The sequence below is a fragment of the Fistularia commersonii genome, chromosome 17, assembly GCF_037954325.1.
Source record: "Fistularia commersonii isolate RoL2024-O1a breed Wild chromosome 17, RoL_Fcom_v1.0, whole genome shotgun sequence".
NCBI classification, from domain to species: Eukaryota; Metazoa; Chordata; class Actinopteri; order Syngnathiformes; family Fistulariidae; genus Fistularia; species Fistularia commersonii.
This window is the reverse complement of record NC_141300.1, coordinates 10,863,114-10,888,972: the sequence shown is the minus strand read 5'-3', so window position 1 is coordinate 10,888,972 and position 25,859 is coordinate 10,863,114. Positions and strand designations below refer to the sequence as shown.

At 38.7% G+C, this 25,859-nt stretch overlaps 1 protein-coding gene across 2 annotated transcripts; it reads right to left on the bottom strand.

Moving 5' to 3' along the window:
• Nucleotides 1-230: 230 nt before the first annotated feature.
• kiaa0513 (KIAA0513 ortholog) lies at nt 231-25,592 on the bottom strand. 2 transcript variants are annotated; one of them, XM_086163793.1, is made up of 13 exons: nt 25,475-25,592; nt 17,817-18,333; nt 15,663-15,762; nt 15,001-15,074; nt 14,121-14,191; nt 12,738-12,945; nt 12,589-12,629; nt 12,039-12,111; nt 11,756-11,833; nt 11,387-11,416; nt 4,947-5,027; nt 3,473-3,567; nt 1,765-2,316 (listed from the first exon to the last, which is right to left on the bottom strand). In XM_086163793.1, exons 2-13 carry the CDS (start codon nt 18,191-18,193, stop codon nt 2,267-2,269), a joined length of 1,278 nt encoding a protein of 425 aa, XP_086019919.1. In that variant the 5' UTR covers nt 18,194-18,333; nt 25,475-25,592; the 3' UTR covers nt 1,765-2,266. The 2 variants fall into 2 exon arrangements, with proteins under 2 accessions (XP_086019920.1, XP_086019919.1); XM_086163794.1 differs by lacking the exon at nt 11,387-11,416 and having other exon boundaries at nt 231-2,316.
• Nucleotides 25,593-25,859: the final 267 nt, after the last annotated feature.

The following is a 25,859-nucleotide window of genomic DNA, read 5'->3' as shown; positions in this document are numbered from 1 at the left end:
TGCCAAAACAAAGGCAAGAAATCACCCAAGAATCATTTTAAACAAAGACAAGACATTGGAAAGAGGCGTTAAAAATGTCCATGAAAAGGTCAAAATTTGTTTTACTTCTTATTAATGTGGAATTAAGCTATTTTCCCTTATATTCATGAATTACAGTTACGATGTGGTCATTTAACCAACAAACACTAGACCAAACAATCAGATAAATTCAGGATCATAAACACTCAGGCTGACATGAAAACACTCCTATAACATTTATTGTTTTTCCATTGAAACACAGACTCACGGCAGCACATAAAGCTTGACGACACAGGAGATATAAATATGTACAATATTTACAAAAACTCTGTCACAAATAACTTAAGAATGTATCACTCAGAAATGACGAAATGTACTGCCTCAAGGAGGAAAAATTCTCCTGATATCCTTCATTTAAACAATTTAAAGATAGGGATTTGTACTCGCGGCCGTTACGATGAGCTTTCAAACAAGACAATGCCGCCCCTTAGTGGCAGGTAGAACAAGTACAACCGGGGAATGTCACTTGTCTCTTTCGCGTTACTTAGCATTAGCGGGATGCTACTAGAAAGTTAACACACAAACATGCAGCAGAATGGGGAACCTCCTACGATATTTTACCAAAAACACAGACGGCGACAATACTCACATATTTCTGCATGCAAACGTTGATTATCGAGAGGGAGCTTTGAGAATGAGTATGATCTTTGCTGGCTCTTAGCGTCCGGTTAAAGCATCAGCACTAGCATCGGGTATAACGACAGGGAGCTTCATTTTCACAGAAGGCACTTTGGATGGATAAGGAGTTTTTGATGTACTCGTGGGCTAGTTACATTTCTGATTTAAAAGATATGCATAAAAAACAAGTGAAGGCATAACATGAGACAGAAATAGGTCGGGACTGTACTCTGTGTGTGAATGGAAGACTTCTAGTTTGTCTTGTAGTGACTGACAAAAAAAAAAAAAATGCAATATCAGTCTCATCGTCAGATGGATATAAGTAAGTGCAATATGGCAGAACAATATTTGTTTTCCAAACTTTGCCATTTCATCACAGCTATTTGTGCCCCACTTCTTGGGCAACAAAGGTTTTGGTCTTCAGTTAGCCATAAGAATGGTGTGTGATGCAGCTGCCTGCTCACTAGCTAGCTAGCCAGGCTAACCAGCTCCTGATAGCATCAAACCAAACTGGAGCCTTTATCACATTGCTACCTGTTGTTGAGCTCAGCAGGTTTACTGGGTTTAGTCAAACCCTTGGGTGAAGACCAGCAAAGTTATGGCTTGTCTTCGCGGAGGGGTGTGAAATAGGGGGGGAAACTGCTTGCCAGGTTCTGTCTACAGATAAGTCATCTAGGAGTTGCTGATTGAAAATACAGGATGTAGCAGGTTTCCTCCTGTCTTTATCAAAACGGGCCACCTGTGTATTTCTGGCGAACTCTAAAAATTCTAATCAGATTTAAGTCTTGTGGAAACTACACAATCTGACAGGACAGCATCCGTATTTTCCATTCTGGTAAAATTCAAAGCCCTTTGGGCAAACAACTCTTTAGGAACTCTGCCTTTGCAAGCAGTCAAAAAAAAACAAACAAACTGGGAAACCTGTGAGTTTTCAACTCCCAAGACATTCTCTGACTATGACTTTTAAATCTATGAACAGAACCAAATGAGCTGTTTTCTAGAGCTCCCAGTGTCTATGCTCTGCTTATTAAGATACAAGAATTGTCAAAATGTTCCTGTCTGAGTTGCAAACTTAAAAAAAACGTTATCTTGAAAAAAAAAAAAAAAAAGCCTGGATGGATATGGTCTTTGCCCTTTGAAATATCAGCCAGAAAGTTATTAGTTCCATCAGTCTAAGCAAACATAATGTAAGGTGTCACAGAAAGCTGATGAGCGAGAGAGAGTCCATTAATCTGTTCAAAGGACAGACCGCACAGCACATTAAACTTAGTTATTGCCATGTATTAATACACTGACATCTGCGGTGAGCCATAAAGTCTGACACCATGTTATAGATATTAAATCACCAGCAGATGATGACATTATTATTGCTGGTGATCTGACAACGTTGGAAAAACAGGGTTTGCTACAACTATGGCACATTTCACTACAGTAATTTGTATTGTTTTTCAGCAGTGAGGCACAATAGCAACGAGAGGAAAAGTTAACAGTGATGTTGAGTTGAAAGGAAACTGAACTGCTGCCATTCCATTACAATGAGGCCTTGAACTTCAGCATGTTGTCCTCAGACTCACTCTGTTGCCATTTTCTCAATGTGGTCGCTGAGCAGCTTGTATTGTTCTGCAAAGACACAGACACAAAGGTTTACATCAACAAAATGGCCTCTTTTGTTACGGACAGTGAACAGATACTGTATTTTCCTCACGATAAGGCGCGTCGGATTATAAAGTGCACCTTCGATGAATGGCCTGTCTTAGAATTTTTTTCATATATAGGGCGCACCGCATTATAAGGCGCATAGAATAGGAACTACTGTAGTGGCTGTAGTTGCATTATGCATCCACTAGATGAAGTTGCTCTTAAGGGAATGTGTACTTAACAGTCAGATAAGTCAGTCAGTCAAACTTCATTAATAGAATACAAACCAATGTTCTGACAACTAGATTCACGCACCATACAAGTTAGTGCATTCACAATAAGGTACCGTACATACCGGTAGCTCTTACCGGTATTCTCTCGCTACTGCTCTATCCCCGGGTTCTACTGCGTGACTGATCGCCTCGGGTTTGAACTCTGTGTCCAAAGCGTGTCTCTTGAAATGTGCCATTTTGAGGTCTTTAAACATACACAAATGGTGCGGGACTGGAATTCCCCTTTACCATTTTTACCGCTGCTTCTTTGGCGACGCCCCCTGACTACGGCTGCCATAATTGATCAACATTGATCCACATATAAGGCGCATCAGATTTTAAGGTGCACTGTCATTTTGGGAGAAAATTAAAGGCTTTTGGGTGCAACTTATAGTGCGGAAAATACAGTACTTATAGTTTCTCACAGTCACAAGGAAATGGCTAACTGATGCTATAGTATGCTCAAACATGAACAATAGGGATCAGCAAGTAGCTAAATGTGCTAACAAAAGGCAAATGAAGTTTGCAGTAGAACCTACCAGAGTCAAACATTACTTTCTAAATAGCAAAACAAGATAATAGGGGCAGCCGAAAGGTGAACTGGTGCCAACACTCAGCCACTATTGGCTCAGAAGGTGCATTCACTATTTCTGCTTTCATTTTTTTTTTTTGCGTAATTTCTTGGGCAGACTTTTTGCTACATTTTTGATAGTGTGATATATCATTTTTGGCTGCATTTTGTAGAAGTTGAGAAAATATCAGAGGTCACAAAGTTTTATTCAAACTCTGTTGATGAATGTGGTGAAATACATATGCAGTGAGTGCAATGCCATTTTATCATTCGCATGCGTGAATTGTTTTGTTACCTTCATTTAGGTTCCCGATGACAGCCTGCTTCTTCAGGAAGTCATTGCAGAGCTTCTTATTGAGCCCAAAGGCTAGCATATTATGAGTAAACGTCCTGTGTTGACACAAAAATCCAAACTTAGTCAGTTTAACCTAAAACTGCTTTTTGGAAAGGATCGGATGAACATACTAAACCTACCGTTCTTCTCTGTGTATTACACTTTATTCATCTATAATGTTTACATTCACTTTCTTGTTTCGTTGCCTTGTTTCTCAGTATATGATTTATGAAGACAGATATAGTTTATTAGCTTATTGAGGCTGATATGTTTAGTCTACGGCAGACAGACAGAAACAACCGGCCGAGCGGCTGCATCTTTCAAAGGATGGCGATTACAAAGGTGCTTCGAGACAACGGCGGCTGAGTGAAGTTAAATGAGATGCCTGGTCTATTTATGTCACCACCCCTCCCCCCCTTTAACCTTCAATCTTTAAGTGCAGCTTCTGTGGTTAGAAAACCTTGACAGCAGCTGCATCAGGGCACCGCTGGTCAAACCAGAGAATGATGCAAACAGCTTCCCAATTCTCAATTATTATTTGTATGGTAAACACAGCTATTGAAAAAAAAAATCATAATCGACAACTTCAAACGCAGCTGTCGTTAGGATGCCGCTCCTGAATTCCACATCAATTCGTGGCATAGTTTTACATTTGGGGTTGATCTTTTTAACATATGTTTGAGCAGCACAAATCAAACCAAAACATATTTTCAAAGAAAAGTATCCAAGTGAGTCCGATACCAGTTTGCTGCTGATTACGAGATCCAGTATCTGTCACAGCAGGGAACCAGTGAGTGCAGCAGTACCCTGTATTACCACTAGGGGACCTCGCAATCTAATATGATTCGCTTTAAACCAACCACTCTTCCTGCTTTGGAAAAACTGGGGGATTCTCATGTGGAATCTTTAACTTTACTGATCTCCAAATACCTTACATCAGCATTGAAAAACCATACATTTGACATTGATAATCTGATCAACAATATGTATTGTGATCATTAGAAAAAATGATTTTCGCTCTGAAATGAAGATTCATTTTTTGTTAGCTATTGATGAGAGCCTGGCTGCACAAGTATTTACGACTCTTAAACTACAAAGTAGCAAAAGAGAGACTTTGGTCTGACAAATCATCCTGAAACCACTTCTGAAAGCGGCTTCCACTTCTTAGACACAGCCCAGACACTGGGGAATGACACACCGAATGACACAAGACACCTCCTTTGTCCTTCAAATGTTGCAATAGGTGAGCTGGATGCCCGCAAGGACTCTGGGGCACCACTCATCCAGGAAGCTACAAGTCAGGTGGGTGAAGTGTCTCATTTAATTTTTGTTTTTTGGATGACGTTAAAATGACTCATTATAGGTAGTAAATTGCACATAAACATGATACATCTATTAGATGTAAGTATACAGCGAACACAGTGAAAGCTCTCACCCAAGTTGGCCGAAGGCAATGTTCTCATCAATTTTGGAGCTGTCGTCCCTTTCCTCTTGGGTCATGTGACGCCATTTCTCCCTGCAGTACAGAAAAAACATTGGTAGTTAGGCAACCCAAATCTCCATTTGAGCTTTAGCTTCTCTACAGAAACAGGCCAGGGTTGGGTGTCAAACCTCATATTCAACTTCCACCATTTTTGGGCCACTTAGAGATTAGAAACTTACTCAGTGGATAGATAAAAGTTTAACAAGACAAGTCATCCATCCCTGTAACTGCTCATTTTTGTAGAAGGAAGCACAGGCGACAGATGTCTTTACTGCAAATTGAAACAAATAAAACAATAAAAATGAGGAAACCGGGACAAGAGACACATCAAGCAGCCAGCAGCAAATGAATGAAACAATAAAGGATTCATTTGCGAAGCATCATCGTCAACAAGCAGATGAAGCCTGGATTAGCATGAAATACTCGAATAATGAAAAAATGTTTCCATGCCTAAATTCACAATTCACCTGCGAAGGCACGAGCTTTCCAAAATAGATTCAGGGAAGGTCGATGTGTTTTGATCACGAGCACAAGTACAGATTTAATGAAGCAGTATTGATGCTGAAATCATAACACGTGGGGATCCTGGGCTGACTGGCACATTTTGACAATTCAGACAAATTATATCGATCATTTGCTTGAGGGCATATACAAAGACCACTAGAAGTCAAAGTCTTGCATTCGAAACCGTCATGCAGCAGAAGCCTGTCAGTAGGACACATGAAAACACTGAATATTATACAGGATGATCTCAAGATTCAAATCCCTGCTGCTGCTTCATGTGTGTGTTGCTGCTGCAGCAATCAAAGAAACCACAGGGAACAGAGGACACATCTAAATCATCTAAATATTGTCGACTAAAAACTAATAATGCAGAGCTATAAGAAGAACTCCCGCAAAGCCGTATCCCTGCCGAAACCGATGCTGCTGAGAAGTAAACAATGTTGACTGCGGAGCTGTGATTGGAATAAAATGGTGACATTTGGACCAAGTTCAAATAGAACAGAGAGCAAGTGACTGCCACTTTGCAGCTTCACACTGCTGCAAAGAAAATGCACCTCCAAGGACATCACACTGTCACCGAGCCAATGCATAAGATTTTAATAATGTCACACCGCTAACAAAACTAATTTAAGCCACTTTCAGAAAAAGGGCTGCAGTAGCTGTCTGTTTGCTTCTTCACAACAGACTCTTCTGAAAACAAGTACCGGTAAATGAAATGGCAATTTTCATTTCATATCAATGTGTGTGAATTTGAGGAATAAGCACTCTAAGGTTCAATCTCAGAAAAACATAACAATGAATGACATTATCAAACACTCAAAGACAGTTTATTTTATCCAAAGAAAAGTTTGTTGATACTTTTTGTGTTCCAAAATTCTACCCTGCCGGCAAAATGTCATTGTTATGCTTGAACTGTGGCTGTGAAATGTGTTTTAGCATTAATGGGAAAATGTGTGGATGGGTAAAAGTTATGTTTAAATCTAATGAACTAAATCAAATGAACTTAAGATATGTCATTGGTGTTTGATAAAAGTTAAGTCACAAGGTTATCATTTGCTGTAACTTAACAAAAAGCCAAATTGGTTTTACTTGTGAATCTCTTACAATGCCTTAATTTGATGAAGGTCTTTGTGTAATGGGCAAGATCCTCTATAAACGGAGGTCTTTTCATGGCTCAGTTACAACTCATGTATTGGTGCATTATCTCTAAATTTGATTTAAAATGGGATGCAGCTGCGGTCTGGTGCTTGGATTGTGTGGCAGACGAACACCTGTCTGGTACTTCCTCAACTAATGGATTTTAAATTTATCTGTTGTACAACAACATGAAGCTCTGCAAAATCTAGCTAAAGAAGAGTATTCAATTACACCTCTACTGCGTGTCTGTATAGAAACATTGTGCAATTTATTGCAAGCCATTGCATAAAGTGTTTCCGATGAGTGTGTATATGAAAGTGTATAATTTATTAAAATACACAGATTCTAATGTATTGCTACCATTGCTAACATCAGAGGAGACACTGCTTGCTACAAAATTACAAATTTTCATCACAGAAGAAACTGCACAGATTTTTTTAATTTACTGAAATTCATCCTCAAATACATTTATTCAAAACAGTCCGGACCACAGTTTAAGTTCGAGTCTACAAATTTTATTTGTTCATGAACGAGCCAAAATGCTCACTTTTGGCAGAATAACGTGTAAAAAAAGGATAGTTTTAACTTTATTATTACGTTTTAGGGACTGCACCAAGCGTTAGAGAGGAATGTTTCTCTCAATCTTTATATATATATATATATATATTACAGCTAAGGGGCCCGAGAATGACTCATGTTTATTTCAGCAGAGGTTGAAAACTGATTTCTGTGGGTGGAGGCATTCATAAATGAAAGTTCTGCTTTTCATACTTGGTATGCGTCAAATATCTCCTCAATTCTATGCCGTTATAATGCCAACTTCGTTTTTTTTTTTTTTTTTTTTTACAACTTCATTTTCAGGAAATAATGCAGGCGAAAAAATTTCTAATGAGCCCTCTGTTCAATGCCTCAAACCCAGGCATTTAGCAGCTGATATACTGTTAATGTACGCTCACTTGAATAGTTATTATTGCGTGCACCTAAATCAAGTCAGTGCCGTATAATGGAACAGCTCTGCAATTCATTCCTTCTTCAGGTGACTATAATGTTCTCTTTTTAATGAATGTCATATTTTATTTTTATGGGGCTTTTTTTCTTTTCACCAATTGATCCTGCTATAGCTTGGCAAACCCTCAGATCTTTCTTTTTTCAAAAAAATAGAAATCCTTAACTGCCAGTCTGGGACTGGCCCTGACCACCATGCAATACTGAAGATGAAAATTGGTTAAGACACTCCCCATAATGCCTGGAGCCTTTTATGGTGATGATTATTAGCACAGATTGCTTTTGTCATGCAGTACATTGCCAGTTAGGAACCAACTACCTCAGTAACCTAAACCTGAGACACTGGTGAGGCTCCATCAGAGGCTTCCCCAGACAGTGTGTTATTCTGGTTAAGAAATCCCACCAAGTTCTTCCTCCAACATTTCTTAGCATCCCTAGTAAAAGGTCAACTTATCTGCCATGTTTGAGCCAAACCCTGCATGAGCCTGCCTTAGACCCTCCAAAAAATACAAAAAGTCCCTTTGGTCCTTCTTCCCATACCCAGGATTCTGCTTTTGTGATGACCGGTAGCTGGTAGAGCTGCAATTCCCCTTGCAGCATTCACTGATTCCATGCAACAAAGCTGACATCAACAGAACTGGTCTACCACCTTGGGCAGTTAGGCCTCTGCCCCTGACCTCTATTTGCCCTGCGCTGCACAGGACAATTAAACACTTCTCTATATTTTATAGCTCAGGTTCCTCATTGGAGCTGATCCTGAGCTGAGTATCATGGGTCAAGGCTCAGCTAGAAGCCCCCGAGATTCAGGAAAGGTTTGTGCCGATAAAAAAAATGGGAATTTACTATGAATCCTTATATACTGCTCAAAAAAACATAAAGGGAACACTTGGAGTTACATTGCGTTGTTTAAGTCTTGTTCCATTTATTTATTTTTTTACACACACATGTACGCATGCACATACACACACAAACACACTATGAAATTATATATATTATTTTATAGAATTTGTAAATGTTTTTGCAGACTCATGCCTCAGTGTGTGATTTGAAAAGTTATGTCTAATATGAAGAGTACAATAAAAAAAAAAGATTATTAAATTACCCAAATGTAATTGGGGATATTTGGCATTTTGATATATTGACATCAAATTGATCTCTTTCAAAATGAAATATAGCAGCCCCTCAAAACAAGCCAGACTCAAGGAAAGTGCCTGTAGAAAGTCCAATTTTGAATTGATTCTAAGAACTGACACAGCCAAAAATATTGCTTTCGTTTCCTGCTGCAATGACTTTGCTGCTACTAACCAACCCACTGTTATTAATACATCTCATGCTACTGCTATTATTACCCTTAATTACAATAACAAAAACACAAAATCTGAGACGACATTAGTCACAATGGTATTCTCCTCAGATAGGAACGTCACAGCCCTGAAACCAGTCAGTGTTCAAATTAAGTGCGGACAAGGCAAAAGGAACATGCAGATGGATGGATAAAAATACATCACATGCGAGGGGATTAACAGTGTGAACATGCAGCGAGCTGTGAAGAGGCAGAGAACACCTTCAGACTGCAGTGAATCATCTGCCTCCATGTATTAATATAATCCCAGTCTTTATACACTCTCTCTGCACGTCAACCAGAGGGTGCACACACTACATCATTTACATGGCAGCATACTCCAAAACATGTCAACACAGGCCAAAAATGACTGCACTGCCCGAATAGAAAATGATTTGGATCAAAATCAGAGAGAAAGTCAGAACATGCAACAAAAAGGAAATTGAGAAAATGGTCCGGATAATATATTGTCACATATCGAATATCACCGTAAGTGAAACTCTTTTGTGATAATGTATTACAATTTTTATATTGGAAAACCATAATAATTTCAAGTTATCTACAGTACATCCGAACCAGTTTTCTCCTTAAAATCTCCTAAATTCACAGCATTTCTTTCAAAGCATAAGATCGTGAGATTGAGATTTAGTCATAATGATCTTTAAAATGCCGAGGTCTGGAACAAATAACCCAGAGAGAATCACCATGACATGACCCTAATTCTGAAAGAACATGTCATTTTTTTTATTGAATTGGCGTGTTCATTCAATTTAATTAAAATGTTTCTTAAAGCTAGTGAATTTCATAACAAGTTACTAAAATGGCTAAGGAATCACCTTAATTTTTAATGTATGCACTCAAAAGATTAAATCAGTGAGATCTTAGTGACCCCTTTTTTTCTTTTTTTTTAAATACAATTTTCTACTATTATTTATTATTGCTATGTTTTTCTTGTAACTCTGGCACAACAATTTCCTTCGGGATAAATAAAGTTTGTCTTATTCTTATCTTTAGAAAAATGAAATTGAACAACAATTTTGATATGCTGGACACACACTTGGTTTATGTATCCTGTACTTTGGCAAGATTTTAAACACCTAGAGTAAACAGACATCTTGATATAACTATGAAAAATGGCCTTTGAATAACATGAGACTCATTTATTTACAGATCGCCCGGCCCTTCTGTTTTCCAAACTAATTTCAATGATCCCACTTCAATTACACAACAAAACAAACCAAACAAAGCAGGTTACAGCAGGTACAGATTTTGTCTCCAATGTGAACACATCTGTCACTCGGGCAAATCAAACCTTAAGTTTCACCTTTAACCACCTTCACGTTCTACAAAGCTTTCATCATGTCGAACCTGTCTGAGCAACTAGCTGATGATGACGAGGACTAGTATAGTTTATACTCCACTCGTGTGGAGGCTAAAGTCTGCCAAAACTCTAGATGCCATGCATAAATAAATTAGAAATGTTGCACATTATCAGAATGCCAGACATGTTGACAGGTGCAGACTTTAAAAATACATTTTGCATTGGTTTGAAATGCTGACATTTATGATAATATCCAGTAAATCTCTTGAAATACGGTAATTTTCATGTGAAATGAGTGCTCCTACTTTGCTCTATTGATGTATCCATTTTGAGAACCATTGTACTTTCTGTGAACATCTGATGTCATGATCACTGGGTAAAATTTTATGTTATCTCAAACATTATATTTTCTGTTGCACTCCACCCCATGTAATGAACATGTCCAAATAATGAACTAAATGGCACTAATATAGGAAACATGTTGGGCAACAAGACTGTAGTTGTTAAACCATTGCTTGTGAATGAAGTTGAACAGAGGGACACCTAATGTATCCTAGTTGTTTGTTGATTGAAATTGCAATGTCAGATTTGTCTGGGCTTGATACCACTTTAAGCTTTCTAAATAGAGCTCAACATCCCCACGTTTTGTAATGGCAGCACAGGGATCATTCCAGGTTTATAACAATATTATTAAACCTAAAACTAGAGATAGTGCAAAATAATATACAAACTTCATCACCCTGAATAAAAGGTACGAGTTGTAATCTACCAGCCACATGATGAATATGCAACCTTAAATGAATATGCACACACCCACAGTATCACTGAGAGGATCCAAACAACGCTGATAAGAAATATCCATCCGAATTCCAAAGCCATTTTAACATTTTAACAAAGACGGGAAGACAACATTCACAACTTCCTTTTCTTTCCACCAAACAGTATCAATATATTTATGACTCAGTGTAAGCGCCACTACACTGGACCTGCCTGACACACATCACTGCTCCTGCCCTTCTCCCTCTCTATTTCTTTCTCCCTCTCTCTGAGTCTAACCGGTCTCTTTTGGGGCTGCGGACAAACCTCTCGTCTTTCTCTTCGTCTTGCGTTCCCCTGCTCGGCAGCAAGGCACAAGGAGAGAAAGGTTAAAGTCAGCATGCAGACAAAGAGAGAGCAACAACAGCGAGAACAAGAGAGATTTGAAGAGGTAAAAAGAGAATAGAATTAAGAGACAGAAAGCAGTTGAGTTTTAGGTTTTGTGCAGTTGAGTTTTAGGTTTTGTGCCCCCCCCCCCCCCTTCCAGAAGCAACTCCTTGCTTCAGACAGAATCATAGACATACTTTTACATTAAATTATAGCAGTTTTAATCAAGATTTGTGCAGTTTACAACTGTAGTAAAAAAACAGAGCAAAATCTTATCCGTCTTAAAGTTGTGAATTCTGTCCGACTCACCTTGTGGTGGGTGACCGCTTCTTCCTCTCACAGTGAACAGCATCAAAGAAGGCGGCGTTCCAAAACCTTAATGTGTGCCTGCCAGAGGAAAAAACTTTGTATTTCTAGTTAATCGTGACATACATTAAGATTTTTTCTTGAGGTCACACTGGGTTCCAGAGAACGCCTTTAAAGTGTCCAATGCCTTTCAAACTAACAGAAAGCTCTTGAAATACTGAAAAATTCCTGTTCGACAGTGATAATATGTTAAATAAGTGACTTGATGGAATTCTATTAAACTCACCAGATGGGCTGCTGCTTCAGGTGAGTGTACAGGTACACCTTCTCTTCTTTCTTTTCCTCTGGAGCTGCTGACACTGGAGGGGACATTTCATTTCATTAGAATATTTGAATTTATGTTAAGGGACAGGAACTTCTGAGCAATATTACATAACCAATATCAGTGCCAGATACACGAGATGATGAAAATACAATAGAAAAAAGAATTGTGATATTTGTGAATCAATTTTAGGTAAATATTGCCATGGTCAATTATTTTCAACATGAGATCCCAGAAAGAATCTGATATGACAGTTAAAACTTCTAAATTTGATTGGTTCTTTTGACATCATCATTGGCTTCCATCTGTAACTGAAAATGACATGGTTGACATTAGACGCCCTAAGATTAACAAAAAATCTACATCTAAATACTGGTGTTAGGTTTTTAGATACAACTAATCAGATATTTGACAGATAAGATATAATGATCTGTAACATCATCTACCGAGTCTTTCAAACAAAGCTCATCTTTGAGATAATTTGGACTCCGGTATAGGTCTTATTGTCTTCTACCTGGTGATTTGGGTTGGGTCTCAGCTGGGTTATCTCCATCCCTACAGAGGATAGCAGAATGATAGTAGTTGAGGGATTGGAGGAAGACTGGAGGCCAAATACAATCTTTTATAAAGGTGTCCATGAGAGTAATTAAAACAGGTGCTCACTCTGCTTTTTGAGCCATTGAGTTCCTCAGTTTGCTCTCAAGGCCTCCAAAAAAGCCTTTGACATCTGTCTTGGATGTGTTTTTAAGGAGGCGCTCAGCAGCGTCTTTCTTCCCAGACAGCCAGGTGTTGGCCTTGTTCAGGTACGAGTCCAGACCGGGTGGAGGAGCCCCTCGATCCAGCAGCTCTGAGGGGGAAGGCTGGGCCTTTCCTGCCAGGAGGTCAAAATAAAGATACCTTCACACGGGGGTGGACAAATTAAAGAAAAAAAGCTGAGTACGTCTTAAACATTTGTTGTTTGTTACTGCTAATTCATTGGTCATTTTAAACTAATTCTCAGCTAAGTTTTTGTTTTGTAATGGCCTTCCAATCGCAAAATCGTGATAAGCAGATCACAGTTGATACATGATAGCATTTGGATGGTACAACAAAATTAGATACCCGAATTTAAAAAAAAAAAACAATAATAATAATAATAATTATATCAGTTCCAGAGTATTCAACTTTGTTGATGATATCTGACTCTGTGCAAAAACATGTTCCTTTGTATTAATTGTGAATTTCCATTTTATTGTCAAATTTAGATCCCTAACCAAAGGCAGGATGTGTACACATTACATACATGTAAACAAACTATGGTTTCATATCCAATGTGTATTCTTCACACTGCGCTGACTGTTTAACCTGTTGGCGCAGTTTTGCTAAGTTCCCTTGGAAAGGTTTCATTTAAATTTTTCAATCAAGATAAAAACATAAAATCAGATGATACTGTTTGGTTTAAGTTATCTTTCACCCATCATACAAGACATGCTTGGAATCCTCCTCCTCTTTCACTCATCATACAAGACATGCTTGGAATCCTGCTCCTCCTTGTGAAAAACATCACATGGTCCTCTATTGGTTCTGGTAAAGTTGACTTGCGGAATGAATATATGAATTTAATGGTTTCCCGATTACAATCATATCATTCTAGATATTTTACACCGCATGTCTTGAAAAGCACATTTTAAAATACATGTATATGATATGTATGCCCATATTTTGCTATTTTTTTGCCTATGTATGGATTTCAAACCACATTCTTACATTTGATTTTTAGCTTTGAGTTTTCAGAAAAAAAACTTATGGAGAAAAGATCGCAGGCAAAAATGATGCAATGCTGGGAAGCTAATCACCGAATGGTTGGCTAAGTGTCCTAACACAAACATTACCTTCATGAAACACTCCTAACTGTTGTTTTGTGTGCAAAAGCAGCCACAGGGTCAATGTGTGTGTGTTGATGAATCAGCACACTGGAGTGCCAGTCTTAAATGCTGCATGTTGTTTTTCTGCTAACAAAACTACTTTGTTTGTGACATGTAGCCAAAATCTAGATTTGGACTTTACCAATATAATAATACGTGAAGCACATGGTCATGAGGTTTTTAGCCGGGCTGTAGTCGTCCATCTGGTAACATCTGTGGAGACACACGTATTCATGCGTGCACGCACACACACACACACGCACGCACACACAACTTTAAAGACCAACCTGATAACAATCTCAAAGATTGTAGAAACAGTATAATGTTGCCTAAAACCCAGCTATTAAACAGTACTTATAAAATACAATCTTGTGTTACATGTACTTCACTCAGACAACAATTACTATTGAATGGTTTCTTTGAAGGATTCAGGCAGACAGTACACTGCATGCCATTTAAATGACATAGAGCTGGCTGGTAAAAATAGGTGACACTAATAAAACAATTAGGACAATGTTAACACTTTTTTTTTCTCCTCAGCCACTGACTCTACAGCCAGATGTTATGTTACTCCATCACAGGCAAAAGCACAGAAAAGCACAGTAAAACTGGATCTAGACTTCTGCTGTTAAAACTGCCAAAGTAAATGAGCAGAGCTTGTTGGAAAGTGATCAAGGTTTTAAAGGGAATTTAACAGACGTTAAATGACTGTGTTATTGCTGCATGCATTGGGGTTATTGTTTAAAGGATTAAGAATAGTAGAGCTGCTAAAATCAATACTATGTGGAAGAGATGAATCATAAGTGGCAAAGCCGGACAATGCAGTTATCTGGTCCAGAGCAGAATTTTATTTACTTCTGAACTGTTTACATCACATCTTCCAGAGAGGGACAGTGTTCTGCCTGAATCCATGTGGATGCAGCGTAAATTCAATTGGTTGTGTTAAAGTCATTCAGACCTGACCTACGGGTTGAAACTTATTAACATAGGCTAGAGTTAAAGTTAAGTCTTTATCCACTCACTCAAACAGCACGACGGCAAAGGACTGAACCAGCCGGTAGAAGGTGGCCTCGCTTACACATTTAGAGTGGCAGCGCTGCAAATATAGAAACATCGTTTGACACTGGATTCTAAAGACAAAAGAGAGATACTAGCTGGATAGATCAGGACTCTCAGCAAGATGTTGTGAGCAGTTAAGACAGCTGGAAAGGTCAGTGAAATGTGACCCACTGGAAAGTGAAAACCAGCCAAAAGATCATAAAAAAAAAATGTCATAAAATTCGACAAGAAATAACCTACACTGGGCCAAAAGATTAGCAGGAAATAACCTAAAATGCATTAAAACTTAAAACATTGCAGTCATTTGTTTGCTTTTTTCTTTAATTATTCCATTTACCATTATGATGAGAGGAATATATTAAATCCATGAAAGAAAAAAAAAAATCTAATAGAAAACAAAACTAAGCATTTGAACCAAACACATCTCTCCATTCCTGGTAATGTTGTAAACTTCTGATTTTTTTGCTGACCTTTGGATGAGTTGTTATTCCTGGGATCTCTAGCTGATATTATATGCACTCTTAAAGAAATGTTACTAATAAAAAATAATGTGTCAGTACTTAGCTAGATTGTTAATGGTCATTTTCAAGACATTTTACCCACTCATCTATTCATTCATACTCACCTGAGCACTGACATATTTGGCAAACCACTCTCTGCCCTTGCCGTTGTCCCCGCTGCAAAGCTCTCCAAAGCGAGCCTTCTCCTCCTGGTCGAAATCATCCCTGTGAAGACATGAAGATATGATGGTAGATGTCAAGGTGCCTGAGTGAGATCAGCTGAAGTTCTGGTTTTGTTTTCTAAATTATGAGAATAAAGTCAGGATTTTATAAGAATAATGTTAAATGAGAGACTAGTAAAATTATAAATCAAGACTAAAATGACTATTTTCCTTAGATAACCTTCTAGTCAAACGTCATGACATTGTATTTTTTTTTTTTTTTTAATTCACAAATGCTTTTTATTTTTACTGTCTCATAAGAGTTTTCAAGCATGTTAACTTTTCATATCATTTTGGTCTTGTTCAAATTATATTGCAGCTTTAGTCACATTGATTTATACATTTAACATACTATTTTTACGACTGGAATCCAGTATACAATGACTACTTCCTTCTCATAACATTACAATTTGCTGAAAATATCTTTCCTACTCTTTTCATATTTTCTACTTTTATTGTAATATAAAGACTTCTATTGTGGCTTTTCTAATATAATAACTACAGTGCATCGCCTTTCTAATGATGGTTAACACATCATCTTATTACTGTGATTTTATCATCATGAATTTAGATGTTATATGAACAATTTCTTTGCTCAGAGCGTGGGTGAAGACTGTCATTCAATGAACACCTGAGCTATGAACTATACAAAGAGCCAATTCAAAGAAAGGACAAACATTAAGTTTATCTGCACACAGTGAGTGGCATAAAGGCCAGCAGGCGCAGTAAAATCAGATCCAAGATCAGTTATGACATCACAGTGGAGGTCAGAGAGCTAATCTGCAGTCTGACGGAGGAAGTCGGTCCTGCGGCCAGTAGATAACATCAACTGGTTCAACATTTTCACTTCAGGGTAGAGAATTATTAGCGGTCATAACTTGAGCTTCAGGGATGACCTTTTAGTATTTTACAAGGCTCACTGCACACTATGGTGAGATGGTTATTCACAGACAGCTTTTCTACTGATGCAGGATTTGCCTGACAATAAACATGAAACTAAACTGAAGGTCTTTCGTACTTAGGGCGGTGGAAAGGTAAATCCTGCTTCTGATTACATTCGGTTAGTCAAAAAAAGAAATTAACAGGGCCACACCCAGGGAACATGGAGGACGCGAGCAAAGAATGTTTTCCGGAAGATTTGAAATTGTTAATGAGAATAGATTATGTATAGCCAAGAATTACAAGTGGAAAAACAGATCATTTTGAAAGGGCAGCAGTGCTTATGGACATGCTGTAATGTCATGTCAGATTTATGAAATTAGAGATGGGATGAAAATAATTGGAGCAGAATTGAATTTGACCTCCTGCCTTAACCCATATCAAATTATATACTATTCAAAAAGGCAAAAGGTGCTTTATAAAACCAACTATCGTGATTGCTAAACCCAGACCTACTCGGACGTGTAAATGTAAAAATTGAGTGATATGATCTCATCCCTGGGAGGGGTTTGGATTTGTGATCTCTACACTGTAGGGGGCTACAAGCCTCTCTTGGCTGGTTTGGAGGGGAAGAGTTGAGCTGTCACGCTGACAGGAGGTAAACAGCATCCCGCACTGGGGGGTTGGGGGAGCTGAGACAGCCAGGAGGCAGTGTCATCCTCCACTTCTCCATCCTGCACCATGATGTGTTCACTGCTAGTTATACAACAGGATCTTCTGCAGCACCTCACTGAGCCCATTGTGATATTCAAGAAAAAAAGTCACATTTCAACATAAATATATATATATATATATATATATATATATTCAAATGTGACTTATTTTTTCTTTTTTTTTATGTTTTTTAGATAAAGAAATGAAGAGTACATGAGTAAAATGTCTGTGCAGGTGCTCAGTCATCCAGGTCATGGATAATCCTGGTCAAAGTCTTACTGTGGCAACTAACTTCTTCTATTGAAGACGTTTGCAAGATGAAACATCTTCAAGGGAAGAAACCAAGTCCACCATGAGATTTTGACAAGGACATTAGTAAAATGTTTTAACAGTGATACAAATATCCTATTAACTGGAGATTAACTTGAATGTGCAATAAATTAGAAAAATATATTTCTGTCTTACTTTCCATGAAACACTTTCTCTACATATGCCTTCATGAACTGTCTCCTCTCCAGAGCCTCAGCGTTGCCATCCTCGCCGCTGTGGACAGACGAAGAGGACGACCTTCTCAGCTCCCACATGTGGGAGGGGGGGTCCATGTCGTTCTCGCTGTCCGCAGACTCCGTTGCATCGCTGTCATTGTCCGGGTCCTCCTGGTGACGTGAATGATGATGTGAGCTGGGCTTCGTGGGGGCGATGGGGTCCGGCAGGAGGGGCGGCTGCTGAGCTCCTTCCTCCGGGGAGAAAACGTCTGAGGGATTTCGGACCTCATCGCAACTGAGAGATGAAGCCTCTGGGGGGTCAAAGTCTATGAGGTTGTCCACTGACACGCCCTCCATGGTCACTGCCACGTGATCGTAGGACCGGCTACTTGGTGCTCAGGAACATGAGGAGGTGGCGCAGATTCAACGTTCCTTTCTCAGAACCTCCGACCCTCAGACGGGGGCTGACATTAAGTGAGCTCGCAGCCTCACGACATCTGTTAAGAAGACAGGAATCACTCGGTTGGACCATCTTTTATATTCAGCTAGACAAGAGAGAGTAAACAAGCAGGCTTTGACTACACTTTTAGGGTGTGGGAGAGGTACAATCAAACTATACATACAGGTACACCATGTGCACAATTATTAGGCAAGTAATCATTTAATCCATAATTTCTAACTCTAAACTATACAAACCTGAATGCTTATTGGATTTAAGTGTCATGTAGCCAGATCATTGCTCAAAATAAAAGAATGACGACATAACTCAAAATAGTTCTTTTGAACTTGAGCCTCTAGATCTGTGACCCCGATAGACTCATGACCCCTGAGGACCAGCGCCTGAAAAGACGAGTATTCTGTACAGACAAGTGACCCAGACAAACAGTGCCTGCAACAGAACCACAATTAACTACTGCATGTGGGAAGCTTTGAATACCACTGCAGCTCTTTTTGAGAGCCCTCTGTCCACAGTGTGTAAACAATGCTGCAACAAATCAGGGCAAAACAGGACCAGGACTCATAATGATCTAAAAAATCTTAAAAGGCTTAAAAGTCAGAAAGAAATTCAAGGTAAACAACCCTGAAACAGAAACAGAATTGCTGTGTGAAATTACTAAAGCCTTACAAGGAAATAGCAGACAAATTCTTACATAAAACAAATAGCAAAATTACAATGAATTGAGATCACGAAGAAATTCGCTAAAAGTTGACCAATAATTGTATTTAAAATCCTCAAGAACATTCATTCAAAATATCACAAAGTCGCAAGGAAAAACCATAAACTATGAGAACCGATTCAAAAGCAGTGTTACTTAAATATCCAATATAATTTTCTTAAAAAAAAAAAAAAGAGGATCATCAATTACTTTTAGATCCTTAGAAAATAACCAAGAAAATGTACATACATTTGCAGCCACCATTACAGTGCAAACACAGGTACATCTGAACGACTGAATACGCAACAATACGCATAATGTGATCAAACATATGCATTCCCTGTGTTTCTAGTTTTCATGTTTTATTCACAGCCCTGACAGAAAGGGTTGAAGAGCAATGAATAAAACCAGACTGGGTTACAGCCTGGTACCGCACAGCTGACTCCCACTCAGAGCTCCATCCTCTGTGAGAGGAAGCAGCTGCCCATCCTTCACACACCATCCTCCACATAATCTGTGCCAGCTCCGTCCTCCACTGCAGGTTGTCCGATCAAAAGTGCATGCGTGTACACATCGGCGCAGACACACACACGCCAGGCTCTGAGTCACTCAGGCCAAAGTTTGAGCTGCAGTTGTGAGAAAGTGCAGCGTCTAGTGATAAAAACACCACGGGAGAACATTCAAACACATTTTGATCTCAGCGAGACTTCCTGAACAAATACAGTCTGATGTTTTACAGGCACACCGGAGCATTTCACTCGTGTAAAAGATCAAACGGCAGTGACAGATGGTTTGGCAGGAAGTCAGAGAGCAAAATTCAAATGCTGCATTCGGATATGAGCATATCTTTATTTCCTGAATATGAAGTCGAACATTTTTACAATTTTTTTTTTTTCAAACATTTTCTTAATTGTGTAAGACTTTAGTATGAACGTTGGTGAAAGTTTTCAAATTAAATTTAAAATTCTTAATTTGGGATTTCTGAAATTGATTCGAGCACAGCTTGCTGACTTTTCAGTCTATTTAAAAAGACAATTTTGATTTATTTTGTGATAAATAAAAAAAAAAAAAAATTCCCCCTGAGATTTCAGAAGTAAAAGGAGTATTTTTTTAATTGAAAGATAATTCTCATAAAAGAGGAGATTTTATGGTTGTTTCTTTAAAGTAATTTCTTTGTAACTTGAAGGGAGTGATGAGTAAATTCGCTAACAATAAGCTTTTAATGATCAGCAAAAACAATTTTGGACGAATTTTTTTTTTTCTTCAATAAATGAAATAACATATTGAGTGAAGTCAGAATTAAGAAAAACTGTTTGATTAATACAAAATACAAACTTTGGGAAGAATATCAAAAAGATATACTGCCATTCATCATCTGTAGTTGTTAAAATTTGCAACAATCATGCGCGTAACCACGCATGCCTTCATCAGCATGTCACCATGCAGAGGCTGCACTATTACCGCTTCCCCTGACTCTCACGATTCACACTCTCTGCTACAGGGCACACACACACGCACGCACGCACGCACGCACGCACGCAAGCACGCACTCACCTCATTGACCTCCGTGAAGGAATCATGGAGGAGGGGCATCCATGACAATAACTAGAAAATAAACGGTCAGATTGATCCTGTTTTGCGGTCAGATGCAGCAACAACACAGCCCCGTTAGATGGCTGAGCCCGCGCCCCATCTTCATCTTCAGTGTGTGTGTAACGCTGTATGATTCACACACAAACTGTTACACAATATAGCCTCTCCCACATCCTGCTCTGTTTTGCTCTATTTCTTCATGCTTTTTAGGTAATGTCAGGGTGAGATTCATGCAAACATATTCTATTGGTTTTGTAGTTGTTTGAATAGCTAATTTCATAGATTTGCTGCAATATCATGCAAATTTGTTTTTTTTGTACTTTTTAGGCAATAAGTGACTGATAACATTAAATGTTGATTATGTTGATGTTGATTTTCTAACAACTGTTTCCATTATTTATGGCATATGCTTTCAAAGGGTTATGTAATATTATTTTAGGCAATAAGTTTTTACAGTTTAATTTGTGTATTGTATTGATTATTTCTGAGGATTTTTTTGTTGATTTCTGTGGATGTCCTTTTGAAGAGGCATTTCATGTTGTTTTTTTCCTGGCCATTTTGAGCATCCAGATCTGTGGCTTGAATCTGGTGACATGCAGTAAAACTATTTAGTCATAAGTTTCATCAGAGATTCGAGATATGTTGGCTCCACCCTGACCTCATCTTTAGCTGTGTAGCGCTTCACATGATTCACATACTAGGGTGGATGCTGTTATGCAACATGTCCTGGAGTCCCCCCCCCCCCAGGAAATATTATTCAGCACTCAGCCACAAAAACAGGAGTAGAGCAAGATATGAAGCAAGTGAAGCGGCTATCGGCTCATCCATCTCTGTCACTGAGGCTTTAGGGGCCAAATGCAAAGGAATAAATCAGCCGATTTTCACGTCAAGTATTCTAAAATATGTGTTCCTTTTTGAACCAGTGCTCTTTCTTCATCACACTAGCCATAAACAACCGAAACACAAGCCAATAGCCTCGATCAATATCTGTAGTACTGGGGTTGCAGCACAATGCTTCATCGTATTGTTGTCCGGTAGAAGGGCAACCTGGAGCTGGAGTTTCAAATGTGAAGGTAGGGACACATAAGGGGATTAAAAATATCCAGATCTCTCTCTCTTTTTTAAAAAAAAAAGACCAGAAATGATCCCATTTTGACAAGAATAAGATTTCCCCCAAAATGTTTCCACTTCTTTTTGTCCAATAATTGTGGGGTTGTGGATGTTGTTTTTCCAAATGATAAAAGTAAAACTGCTGCAAAACTGCCTCAATATTTGTACAAAAACTTACTGATATTAAATAGGAAATTAAATAAACATCAATTTGAAAAAAAGGGATGAATATACCCAATAACCAGTTGAGTTCACCCTAAAGTTAGCAATACATTTACTGATAGAAACAGTTTTGAAAAAAAAAGACCCTATAAATATTAGAATGACCTAAAAAACAAACACATCCACATTCATGCACTAAAGATTAACACATTAGCAACAGCTTCATACAGAAAACAACTAAATTAGCTGGTGATGGGCACTGCAAAATGTCTGACAACTGTACTTTGTAAGTATATTTATTTTATTTTATGTATATATCTGTGGGGGGATGCAACTCTAGTCTTTGGGGGCACCATGTGTTTCACAGTGGGCCACAAGGGGGCATGTACTTCCAACCACATCGGACATTAGCTGTGAATTTGGAAAATGGGAAATCGTCTCTCACGCCTCGAGACAAACAGAATTTACTGAAATAGGTTGTTACCGAGCTGCAGCATCACTTCTGCTGGTAACAGTAATTCCCTAATCTTTCATCTTACTTCCCCTAGAGAGGGTTTATTGAGAGGAAACAAATCATTTCAGTTTCATCATACGTCACTGATAACTTGCAGGGAAATTATGGTTAAACACCCCATTGTCATTAAGTTTCACAAAGTCCGACAAGATCACATTTACTCCATTGGATCCTCTACTGGAAAAGGGTCACGTGTCTATCACCACATAATTAAGCCTGATCCATATCTACTAGCTGGGAAAACACACAAAGTTTGTAGCAAACACGGGCATGAAATTAGCTTGATATGAAAATATTTAAGTTTATTAAAAAAATATTCCTTATCCGTCTACATTCATAGAAGCTCTTGACTTTGAAGTCATTTTGTGTTTAAGGTCAATCTACCCTTATTTTTTAGTTTCTTTCCAATTTTATCACGATAAGGTCATTTAATTTTGGTTACCTAATGAAGACTTTGAAATGAATGTTGTGAGGGAAATGATATGATCTGAATTTAGACATTAACACAAAGTATATCACAAGATCAAACATACATTAATTTAGTTGGACAATGTTTTACATCAATATTAAAGGATATAGTGTCCTGCTTTCAAACAAATATACAGTGACAATTGCCAGTGGCCGAAGGGAAAATGAAAAAAATGGTTAGATGCAGATAAGAGGGTGAGAAGAGTAGCACCACCATCTTAGTGCTTCAGATGACATTTGACTAGCATGGGCGGGCCAAACCAGATTAGTGAGGTGTCGCTGACGATGTCATGTGATCACTGTGGCTATACAATGACCGGCAGTAGAGATGATCCAGTTCGGGAATTTGCCTGCTACATAAACAACTGGCCTTGAAAATGTTGTTTTTACTTATCAATCTGAAATTTACACTGTTTGTCAGCAGAGAGCTTTAAGAGTCTGCTTTACAGGATAAGCAAATTCCCTGGTATGTTCTCAAGACAGGCATACTTTCAGTTTGCTTTACTTGATGGTAGTGTCAGTTTGTGCCTTACAAATGTCATTTTCAGCATAAAAGAAATCCAAAATAAGATATCAGGTTTAACGCATGTTGGTACCAGAGCTTTGTTTACGGACTTCTTTTCCACAAGGCCTTGCTTTCATATCAGAGGCTAAAATAAAACATACAACACTTGACTTCAAATGGCCTTCCAGCTGTGTCATGAGTGACACACAACCCCGAATCAGGACATGAAAAGTGATATGCAGCCTGTCAAGTGTCGCACAATCGTCCACACCAAATAAACACCAGGCAGCCAGAGATGAGTGATGGACTGTATAAAATCATGAAGGAAGTTCTCCTCTGCCTGCTCACTCAGATAAATCCAAATACCCTCTAATCTTGGCTGGAGTTAACTTAACTGTTTTTAAGGCCAGTGTCCCAGCAAAGAGGCATTTAATATCACTGTTTTCTATTTATTGTATTCAAAGTCATGGGAAAATACTTTGGTCAAAATGAAAATGACTCACCCTTACACAGAGTAAGGGAAATCACCTCACAATTTCAAGTAAACGTGAAGTAAATTTAGACAACGATTCAAAGGTATCACAAAAAAAAAACATTAAAAAGCTTAAAATAGAATAAATACCTAAAAATATGAAGGGGAGAAAAACCTATGCCCAAATCTTGAAAAGTTGTCAAGAAATAATAATCAAAAATAGAAAAATAGATCTAAAGCTGGGTGAAAAATGATTTAAAGAGAGCCAAAATTATTCTTAATATGGCAAGACAAATAGCTGAAAAGATCTATAGACAGATATTACTTTACTTTTCAAAATTAACTGAAGACATTACCTTGAAAATAATGTACAAGAGAGGAAGTGCAAAAGATCATGAAATGACCTCAATATTTTCAGGAATGTATCAAGAAATGACAGTGAAAATATCAAAATAATCAAAAACACATCTGATAATCAGGAAGAAATCCTCTGAAACTGCCTTAAGAATACTACCAGTATATGAAGTAGAGTTGCAAAAGCCCTTATATTCGAGACCCACAAGTTGTAGTAAGCAGACAAATGGGAGACTGAGCATCACAATACTTATATTACTGCTTTAACCCCCAGCCTGGCAATGGGAACAAAATCAAACAAATGAGAATTCAAATGTTGTTGTTTTTTTATATTTGATTGATTTAGAAAATAACCACATGAGTGATACAATACTGTGGGGGCCTTCATTTATATGTTTAACAGGGCATTTATTCCAATTTTTTCTTGGTTTGCGCTGATCCAATTTATAATTTCTCCTGCCATCCAGCTGTAGCCAGAACGTCATGCCAAACTCAATTTTGAATCCTGTCTAATGTAATGTTGCAGTAGTAATTATAGCAACCATGAAACTGTTGGAGCATGAGTTTAGAGCTGCACAACGAGACGACACATTGTCTGCTGAGTCGTCCTGCAGCGCTCTGTTAAAATAACCAAGTTAACCTCCTTGACACAATGCATTACAGCTGAGCCCTTCAAATGAAAACAATGCATGTTTTAAGTGCAACACACTAGCCGAATATAACCTCTGGTGTCCCAAGACAGCTTTTCAGACGTTTGAGCCAAATTTGCCTGTTTATACATCTCCGTTGAGACGCGTCAAGCCGTACCCGCCTTGTTTTTGAATGAGGTTTGGTTTTATGCCGTGTGAAACACACTGGGTAACCGCTCTCCGCGGACGAGTCAGTGGAGGACCGGGAAAGTTCAAGACGTGACGAGGGGGCGCGGAAGGATACAATTAGCATGGGCTGAGGGCTTCGCTCAAGTTGCTGAAAGGTGAGATTTATTGTCGGATAAAAGCGTTGAACTACCACAACAAGACGCTGACGCTGCCCGTAGCCGAAGCGAGTGGCAATATAACATGACTACGGAATCATTTTCATCGTAATAGACACAAACGGCGCCATTCCCGGGGGTTCGGACCAAACCCGGATCCGTCAAAGTCCGTCTGAACACCTGGCGTTGTTGCTAACAGACAACCACATCACGAAATAATGCTTCGCTCTCAGCCGCCGATATTAAACGGAAATGAATACATGGTTTGAAAATGGAATAGCTCATAATGGAATATAAAACTGAAAGAGGACTCGGTGAATTTGTACCTACATGGGTATGTGGTCGTGGCTGAAGAAGCGCGGGGGGACGACCCTCCACCTCCTCCTCACCTCCTGCTTGTGCGGCGTTATCCTCCTCGCTGGGAAGACTGGAGTATTGATGTCCAGACTGCGCATGCGCAAATGCAGAGGCGAGCGCGACGAAAGGGAGAACCCACTGACGTCAGCAGGCGGCGCAGCCAATGGGCGCAGCCGTGAGGCTTGCAGGGGTCAGGCAAGTGACCCAATATAATATGAATGATAATAAAATTTATAATAACAGGCAGGCAGGAGGTCCAGAAGAAGACCAAAAGAGAAGATTTATAGACTTATTGAGAGAGGATATGAAGGTAGTTGGTGTGAGAGAGGAGGATACAGAGGATAGGGTTAGATGGAGA